At 44.5% G+C, this 9,914-nt stretch overlaps 2 protein-coding genes across 2 annotated transcripts; one reads left to right on the top strand and one right to left on the bottom strand.

Moving 5' to 3' along the window:
• Nucleotides 1-584: 584 nt before the first annotated feature.
• TRUGW13939_09872 (uncharacterized protein) lies at nucleotides 585-1,774 on the top strand (the record flags this gene model as incomplete). Its single annotated transcript, XM_035492992.1, has 4 exons — nucleotides 585-681; nucleotides 1,021-1,170; nucleotides 1,257-1,393; nucleotides 1,454-1,774. The coding sequence occupies 4 exons, from the start codon at nucleotides 585-587 to the stop codon at nucleotides 1,772-1,774; spliced, it is 705 nt and encodes a 234-aa protein (XP_035348885.1).
• A 507-nt stretch (nucleotides 1,775-2,281) lies between these two features.
• Nucleotides 2,282-9,463, bottom strand: TRUGW13939_09871 (uncharacterized protein; the record flags this gene model as incomplete). Its single annotated transcript, XM_035492991.1, has 7 exons — nucleotides 2,282-2,761; nucleotides 2,816-3,054; nucleotides 3,117-3,335; nucleotides 4,647-5,306; nucleotides 5,361-5,724; nucleotides 8,643-8,843; nucleotides 8,903-9,463. The coding sequence occupies 7 exons, from the start codon at nucleotides 9,461-9,463 to the stop codon at nucleotides 2,282-2,284; spliced, it is 2,724 nt and encodes a 907-aa protein (XP_035348884.1).
• Between the last annotated feature and the right edge of the window lie 451 nt (nucleotides 9,464-9,914).

Genomic DNA, 9,914 nt, shown 5'->3' with positions numbered 1-9,914 from the left:
TATTTACCTACAAGCTGTATGTAATCATAACTTGGCCTAGGTACCCAGCCGTCAAGGTATACGAGCAGCGTTGCGCGTTACGGCGTGGGTACTTTCTGGTTCTAGCTCAGCGGGTCCATCTGGAAACGGGACAAGCAACCACAATTATCAAAACAAACACGGCTAACTTGAGAAAAGAGACTGATAAACTTGCAGTGTTGCCGTAGTAAGTGGCTGTAACATGTTGGTTTTGACTGCTGGAGTGTTCCGTATTCGTGCTCGGCTGTAGATGTTAGATCATGGGCATGACTCGACCGACTCCCGGAAGTGGAGCCGCCGCTAAAGTTTTAGTCCACGACTCCACCACTCCCGCGGGAGCCTCCATGTAATAAATATGTGGGCTGTATCGTCAGTAATGTAATGTCTGTATTGTTTGTATTGTATGTATAGAAACATGTCATAACAAAACACCCCTTTCGGTATTATTATGGCCGAGCAATCTCAAAGATAGCGAGGCCGTACCGTACGCTCGGCGGAATAGGCAAGCGCATGCAGTGTGTAGATTTCTTCGTTGTTTAGGCAAGCTACTGGCGTGTTTGTCAACGATGCCAGAATATACAGCACTCACACAGTCCGATCAAGGACCTCGCTCTACGAGTTCTACTACAATAGCGATTGATGATTCCGCTACAAAAATTTGCTGTGAGCATTGTGGACTGAGTTCGTTGCCCAGTCCTCGATTTCAGCGCCAGAGATGGCCGATTTATTTTCTTCTTTCTCTCTCTATTATTCTACTTGTTGTGAACCTAACTATATTCGTAATTCCGTACGTGAATTCCGAATCACCTTCGAGCCAGCCTGTTATAACATCCGGTTTGTCTTGTCGTTTTAATTGCACTGAAATGTACAGGAATGTTCTAACTTGATGCTCCAGCTTCCGAGTATGAGTACTTGATCCATGCAACAGATAAGAACTGCATCCAGAGGCTGTCACCTTATAGTATGTTTCTTGCTTTCTATTTTTCAACGCAAGTGCTCAAGTCAACCTTTCTAACTACTGTTTTGAAGCCCCGGCCATCGATGCCATTGAATATTTGACCGGGAACCTCTATGATACATACTCAAATGGAGATAAATACATTGGACCACCCACTGCGGAACGAGAACAAAGTTGGAGAGACCTTTGGCAACGTAGGTTCAATCCCTCCTCACTTCTTCACACCAGTTTTGAAGTAAATGGCCTCCTATTAGTGATCTTAACGCTCTTCTAAATATAGATGAAGCCACCATGGTCGAAAACTGGGCGATGCCAATCTTAAATCGCACCGACCCGGAGCCATATGAATCGGTTAAATCGGATGGAAAGGAGGGTTTTACAGCCATATCCAAAGTCTACCATCAGCTCGGGTGTCTCGTTAGTATTTACAATCACAAATAGTGGATACTTGCTTACAATTTCAATTCATCATTACAGGACTTAATCCGTCAATATACCTGGCTCCAGGCAGGGAAATATCCACAACATCTAATCTCGTTGGAAATGCAGAAGCCAGCAGACGAGATGCGCGGTTATATCAATCGATGCATTGAAGATCTGCGTATCAGCCTTCTCTGTTACAGCGATATGACGCCGCTACTTGTCACGAAGGAGCGAGACCTAGCCTCGGGGTTCAAGGTGGAATTAAATAGCCATTATAAGTGCCGGAACTTTCAGAAATTGCAAGAATGGACCAACTCGCATGGGGTTGAGCATTGGGAGAAACACGACGAATTCCACCAACACGACCGGCTGTAATACATGAGTCAGGTTATTCCGTACTCTTGCAAACTATGAACATATAATGAGGTGGAAAATGCGCATTTGAATAATTCACGTTAAATAATCTTTCTTGTATGTTTGAATAGTTGTATAATTTCATTTTGCACACAAGTCCAGTTTCTATAATAAAGCTTCGGGCCTGCTTAACGACCATTACCCGCGATACGTTTCCAGTACTTAAAACAAAGTAAATCCGATTGTTGACACTACTTTGAGTCGAGCACTAGATAGGGGAGGTAAGGACTTTATTTTTTTTTTAGCAATGTCCTATTTTTTCTAACTGCTATTTCAACTATATTCCTCGCACCTAATACGCAGAAAATACAGCAAGTATTTAGATTCAACTTAACAGTGGCAGAGTTCAAATTAATAACACAGATAACCCTCCAACCTTTCCCATGCAACCGCCTTGTAGTATTCCACACCGCTTCGTATATACTACTTTACATACGTGGCAACAACGGGTATTTCAAGCTCCAATACCTAAGAGCTGTTATTGAAAATAGCATTGTTATGCTCCTTAACAATCTCCTCCTCAGCTTTCTGCTGCTCTGGAGTCAACTCCCCAGAAGCTGAGTGATCCAAATTCCCTGAGTTTACGCGCCCAAGATCTTTATACGCTTTGATTAATGGCTCGTAAGGGCTTCCAGGCGGGCAGTAGGTGTATCGATCGAGCTGATGCTCAACGCCATGGTCCTCGCCGGAGCGAGTGATGTTGACGGTTTTGTAGCACGCAGTTCGTTCCTTTGCCCATGCCTCAAGTTTGCTCCAGTCACGGCATTTACGTGGCTGTCCATCCGCAACAAAGAACTGGTCGCCGTGATCTTTTGTGTAGTCCAAGAAGTCATCCGCCGCGCAGATGATGTCCTGGCGAAGCAAGTCAAGGCAGTGCTCGATATGGTGATAGGATACCAGGGGCTTTTTTCCAATATGAGAGTCATAGGTGTACGCATGGAGAAGACCCTAAATGATTGTTTAAGCCCAAGTGCGTTTGGAAGTCAAGCAGCAGTCACTTACGGTACAGTGCAGAGCATGATACCCGTGGGTAACATACATGCCTTTGTTAACATCCCAAGGAAATACCTGAGAACGTGGAAGTCCCAGGCTGTCTGCCTCATCATGTGTGATGGCTATAAACCCATCACTGATATCGATTGCGTTCCACATAGCGTCCTTTTCCTCAAGGGTATGATTATCGTCACTGTACTCCGTGGCGTAATGGAACGGGATTTCCATTTCACCTTCAGGTAACTTTGCTGTGATCATATATCGTTCAGCCATCCACCATCACAAGGGGTACCAATATGACTAGACCTACCATAGGCAGAACGAAAGACTGGCTTGTGCACAACGAAATATACAAATTGTGCAACGTTTAGAGCAAGCGATAGGATCAGAAAGACTGGAATCAACTTGACGATCTTTGCAAGCTTCTTCTTGTCAGCCGGACGAGGGACACCGGACACCAGACCATCATATTCTTGGTTGTATGATGACTCCGAATCACGGTGCTCGTCCGTATACTCGGCTCCCATGACTAAAACTCAAAGACAAGGCGGGCTTGTCGTATTGTTTTCGAATATCAAAGAGAGTGTTTTGGATCGAATGAAAAATTGAAAATTAATCCGTAAAGTCAAGTTTACGGATTATGCTGGAGGGAGACATCTTCCAGTCGAGTCCTCGCTAATTACGGCACTAAGATGCTAGTTTAGCGTCGGATTCAAACATAGATATCAGAAATTATGGATCTGGCCCAGTAACCGTTAGTCAAAAATACGAGGGAATTTTTGAGCATTAACCTCGATGTTATTGTAATGGTTATGACAGTACCATCCTTGCGTATTTACATGTGTTTCAAAACCCTCGCTTGGCCGAGCTAGGGTGCTGTGGAGAACCAACCGTAATACGTACTAATATCTGACAATAGACTGATTCTCGCTGAGCCGCACCCAGCAATAGTAATAATAGTACATATTAAGTACTACGAAAAAACCAACAGTATGGCGTGCTTATCTACAACACGGAAGATAGACTTGCAAACCTACTCCGTATGATTAAAAACATGTGCAATCAGTGCTAGGAAGGGCTTGCTTATCCAACCAACAACACACAAATACTACATAATATCAAAGTCCAAATTATTGGGCTTTACTTAGCCTTTTTAGAATGCTTGAGCTTATCATAAAATACATTGTTATGTATAATCAAACATTACAAGCTGCACGTATCAAGTTACAAACACGACTTTTTGCTCACTGACTCCTGTACGGAGTACTCCGTATTATCAAGTGAGCAAGCAGAACAAAAAATTGAGATTGAATAATTTCTCGCCCGCAGCGGCATGCAGGCTACTCAATGTAACACCAGCTAGGACCAGTTATTTTGTAATGCTTTAGGTATCTAGTGACTGTGTCTCGGCTCTTTTCTGTCAACTAACTTGTAGAAATTGCACAATGGCAAAAACCAAGTTATGAAGAGTTGGACCAACTTTTCCTTGATCAATGTTCTAGACCAATTACCTAGTAACTACCTAAGCAAAGTTTGCGGCAATTAATTGCCTCATGCCTTCAAAAGTAGTAGTCGCAAGGTGCAACTTGTTGGAATTGCGGTATCGCACAGTAACATTGAAAAAACAGTATTTTATTATGAGTCTTACATGTCCCATAAATGATACACGATGTGGTGGCTAGCTTCCATTATATCCTACAGCCTCTTTGCGGCAAAAGCCACGAGTAATGATAAGATTGAATTATCCGATTCGTTGTCTAGGTATTTGCCTCCTTGTTTTTATCACTTAGTAGTTTTGTTGGCTGCCAGGGCAGGTCAGGGGGTATGTCCAGCTCAATACCTTGGCTTATAGCCCAGTCTTCCAATCCGAGGTGATTGCCATACGGAGTCATAACTCCCTCTGGGTCCGTCTCAATGATAGGTTGGTCAGGGTACTCAGTCCAATTGGATAGCTTCGGTACGATAACATTGGCCTCCTTCCAATTTAGAATGTCTTCGTAGTTCCGGCATTGCTTGTTACTAGCAAAATTCATGCCCAATCCAGGCCATCCAGTGAACTTCTGGCCCACTTGGATTTCCAAGTCAGCGTGGCACATGAGACTTCGTAGCACAGTATATGTGCAGTGCAGGAGATGATCATCCCACTTCAGCGGATTATGCTTCCTTTTTTCTCGTATATCCCCATAATATTTAGGGAATGCGGTTTGTCGGAGAGCGTTGAGACAGTGAATCTGGTGGAAGACATCGATAACCCCGTAGTACACATCTTCTCCGAATTCGTTCTTGGGCGCCGGCCACACCGTAGCAGGATCATGACCGATACGGCGGATCTCCTCGGCAGTCAATGCAATGGAATCCTGTCTACTGATTCTGTCCCATGCGTCATCCACTTCGGGCGAGGGGTATTGCTGAAATATGGATGGATTGTTGTCTGTCCAGTAGTTGGAAAAATTGTGTCGTGATTCGGAACGATACACATGAAGACGATCGTACACGGGAGCTGTTGAAAGTTAGAACTTCTCAGACGCTTTCACCGAATAATGAATCAACTTACAAAAAGGACTATTATTCTTTTCCGTGTAATGAGTTTCTTTAAAGGCGATCCTGGCCAATATCAACGCCGTACTACTCAGCAGTAGTAGAATATTCGCTCCAACTAGAACAAAGACCAAAAGCCTGTGGGAAACATGCTGCCGCGTCTCCTTCGAATGAAGATATGATATGTGGGAACTGCCGGAATCATCAGAGCCTAGAGGTTGCAATTCATCTTTGGAGACGATATCTGAACGCTCATGCCTCGAGTAATTTGACGTCAGATAGGAGAACTGCATGATTAAGAAGTCATTTGTAATCCGTAGGAGAATTCGAAAGAGCTCGACATGAATATGTTTCGAGATGGATTGCTTCCACCGAAGCCACTCAATATGTCACTATGATCAGTGTCACGGGGAAGCTAACCTGATCTCGCTGGACGTGACTTGGCATATACCTAAAGAAGATCATAACCATTCATGAAGTAGTCTAGTTTCATAAATTTTACGAGTCTCCATTAAAAGCAGGATGGTACAATAAATACTAGTCTGTTATTCTGGGCCGTGTGTAAGAAACGTCATAAAATCGACGTACTGTCCTGTTAAAGACACATAGCCATACCAGTTTCAGATACAACGACCACAAATACGTAAATTACCTCTTTCCTCGAGTATGTATTATCCATCCTTCAGAACCCCAGTGCCATCACGCTTAGAGCTACGCGGCCCCTCCGGTGGGGCATACAATATGTGGCTGGACTAAATCTTGCTGATAAAGGCCGATCATACTTGGGTAATTTGTTCGACTCAAATAATAATATAAAGCTGAAGCGAAGGGCGTCGATTTTCTTCGAACTTTAACATCACAAACTGGTCCAAGAACCCGTAACACCTCAAAATCCTTCCTACATACATTGCTTTGTCTACTTATCACCATAACTACTTTCAAAATGCGTTTCTCTGGAACTTTGTTTGCCCTCCTGGCCACCTCGCCATTGCTAGCCCTCGCAGCTCCTGTCGAAAACGTGGCTAACGATGGCGCTGTTGTTGATAAACGCGCTTGCGCTGCGGTTGGTGGCGGCTCTGCTGCTGCTGCCTGTAAGCGTGATGAAGCTGTTGCTGCTGCTGCCCTGAAGCGCGAGGAAGATGCTGCTGTTGAGAAACGCGCTTGCGCTGCGGTTGGTGGTGGCTCAGCTGCTGCTGCCTGTAAGCGTGAGGAAGAGGTTGCTGCTGCCCTGAAGCGCGAGGAAGATGCTGTTGTTGAGAAACGCGCTTGCGCTGCGGTTGGCGGTGGCTCAGCTGCTGCTGCCTGTAAGCGTGAGGAAGAGGTTGCTGCTGCCCTGAAGCGCGAGGAAGATGCTGCTGTTGAGAAACGCAACTGCCGCCGTGCTACTGGTGGCACTGCTGCTGCTGCCTGTTAAGGTCTTTCAGTGGCTAGCACATGGCTCCTTGAAGTCTTCGGGGGTATATTTTCTCGCCAACTATCGCCGGTCCATACAGCAATACAAGTCTTATTGAGAGGTCTACCTACCTGGATTACTGTGTATGCAGTATACATGACTTCAGCTCGACAAGAAAGGAGTGTATCGTCACAGAAAACCTGTTCTCATCAACATGAGGAGTGAAGCAATGTTTTTAGCACCACGCCTTTTTCAAATACAGTCATTCTTTGGTCAAGGCAATTTCTATTTGATTAGCTTGGTTTTGATGTATTATTGTGTGATTTCCCAAGTTTAAAAGGTGTCCCAGTTCACATAGTACACTCAGTCTATAGTGAATTCAAGTTTGCGAGTACATCAATATATGTGTAGTGAAATATGCGTAGCTCGTTTTATGGACATCCACATTTTGGGCCAATGTGCCAGGCCAACTGCCGAACTACATGACGTTGCTCTTAGCAAATTTATTGTATAGGCTAAAATATAAGCAATACTGCCAGTATGTTAAAAATCAAGCAAAGGATGTATATACATAGCATACACAACATCGTGAATACAGGCTTTCCTATTTCCTTTCCTCTGACTGCAAGGGTCTAGGCATATCATTGATGTCTCAAGTGTTGATTATTCATGGACAACCAGGGAAGCTGTCATCGCGGGTGCCAGTGAATCTAGGCACTGACACATGTAAGATAGATACATGCAGTATTTCCCTCCCATATGCCTCTAATTATTCATATTTTTGACCTCCCAGGACAACAATGGAGCATAACTAAGAGGTTTTTTGCTTTCTGGCAGATGGGTCAAATAATTCTCAACTGCAAGGATCAAGTTGACAAAAAGGAGGAAGATTAGAAGGGCGAGGAGCCCTAAAAGAAGAGGCGACTGTTGATTTTGAAGCGGCCATGGTTCGTATCTTGGCTTTTCATCGATACTGGTATCTTTTGATGAGGGATCTGAATTCTCAAAGCCAGGGTCTGAATGCCCCAAGCTTGCATATTCTGGCATTCTGTTCTTGTGTGTGGTGGTGGGCTCAGGAAAGTCTTTGGTTCACAAATAATCGAATGTAGGACTTGAATTTTTGAGTTGAGGAATTGGGGCAGGACACCACGAAATATTTTTGCCTGGAAAGACACAGCGAATAATCTGGCGTCAATCTTCAGGGGTTCTCAAACAGATGCTGCGGAGTGCGGACCTGTGACAGCCCCTCGCTTCCATATTCTAGCGGGTTATCAACAAGCTTCCTTTTTTTTTTTTTTTTTTTTTTTGGCCCCATATCAAGCGCGGCTTGTTGGTAAACCAACTTCTTCACAACAGAGAAACTAGGGCTTGGTTATAGTTGCGTATTAGTATTACCACCGCTGCCGTTAAATACCGCAGAACAAAATTTGCCGGGAAATGAAGTACTCCCCGCGTAATCAGTAAGCAACTAGCAATTCTAGTCCCAACCAAAAATTAACTGCACCCTCTCGCTTATTAGTTATACTAAGCGCTGAATGACGGTGTGGCGTTCTGTTGGTTGCTGCTTGTTTGGTCCAATTCACGGCATGGCGACCCGCTGGATGGAACTGCAGCTTGTGTGTCATGGCAATGCCCCGACTCTGAGAGAGGTGTTCTTTGACGTTCTTTGAATTACTACTGCTTTGACTGTTATTACGTTACTGAGCAACACCGCGTCCGTGTTGTTCTAACGTAGGGAGACACTTTCAAGGCGCCTCAAAGGACGGTTTACCTTTGCAGGGCTGCTGACTAGGCTTGTTCTCAAGTTAAATATTTTAATACACAATACATTTTGATCTGGTCACAAGAGACAGGCTTCAAATGCTACATCTAATAAGGGCTGGCTTTCTATTCGGTCTGAAGTACCATGGGCACAAGACCGTCTCCTCCATCGCAACTTCCAAAGTTCTCAGTCACATCATCCCCTTTGGATGCGTAGCATGACGAGTATTCGGTGGCATACTTGCTCAGCTCGCTCCAATCCTTACATTTGCGAAGCTGACCATTTCCCACAACTGATCTTCCTGTGACACGCAAGGGGGTTGGGTCTGCGTGGCACAGTATGCCCTAGTTAAAGATTAGAAAAATGGTCCAGAAAAAGGAAATGAGCGAATCGCTCTACATACCTGCAGTAAAGTGTCGAAGCAGTGAGACACATGTTGCGGCAATGATGGCGATTGAGTACCAAGGCCATTCTTTGTAAATTCCCTCAGGAGTTGCACACAGTGGAGTTCATGATAGGCCTCCAACAGCCACACGCCTTTGCTATTATCGCTAGGTAAATCCATACCGTCATTAGGCCAGTTCTGCGACTCGGCCCATTTTCTATCCCTCGATATCATTCCATGAGTCCAAACAATCGAGTCCCAATACTCGTCTTGAGCAGTTTCATTGTAACCGCTGTACTGTGTGGTCCACAAGAAGGGCTTGTATGTTGTTTTGATTGACGGTGGAGTAGAGTACTCTGTAGGGGGATGGACTGTTTCTCTGTTCCTTTGTGTCGATATCCATAGCCCAGTAAATATACAATTCGATACGAAGAGGAGAAGAGTAATTGCTAGCAGATAGCTTGTGTACTTTCGGTTCCTATTGGACGCTACAGTATAGGCGCTTATTGAAGCGTCGTCCAGAGGCTTTTCAGTGTTCTCGTCGGTGGTAAGGGGAACATACTCCTCATTGTTCCCCATTTTGACACGAATCGTGGGCGTGCGGTGCGTAAATTGGTTTTTTTTTTTGGAATAATAGGTTAATTGGTAGCGAGTTGGTAATCTACCTAGGTATCTTTCACCTGGTGGTCACGAGTTGTTAGTCAATGAAACTTCTGCGAGATTCCGCTACGCCTTCTCCGCCCCCAACGACTCTTCGGTTGAGATTAGCAATAAGTCCCGAAGTCATCCAACTAAAATTTTGCCAAGTCCCACATTTATAGAAAGAAAACATAAACAAATTCAATGACAACCCGTATTTCACGTGTAACCGTACTATGAGCATCGTATAACAAGTAACTGTACAGAGTACTAAACGAGCGATAAGCTTTACTAGCAAATACACTGATGGGTCTTCCTACTGTTGCTCGCTGGACAATACTCCGAAAACAATAATACACAATAATTCAAATGTCCCTAACGGCCATTCGAC

Source organism: Talaromyces rugulosus, chromosome V (genome assembly GCF_013368755.1).
Source record: "Talaromyces rugulosus chromosome V, complete sequence".
In the NCBI taxonomy this organism is placed as follows: Eukaryota; Fungi; Ascomycota; class Eurotiomycetes; order Eurotiales; family Trichocomaceae; genus Talaromyces; species Talaromyces rugulosus.
This window is presented reverse-complemented; position numbering and strand designations above follow the sequence as displayed.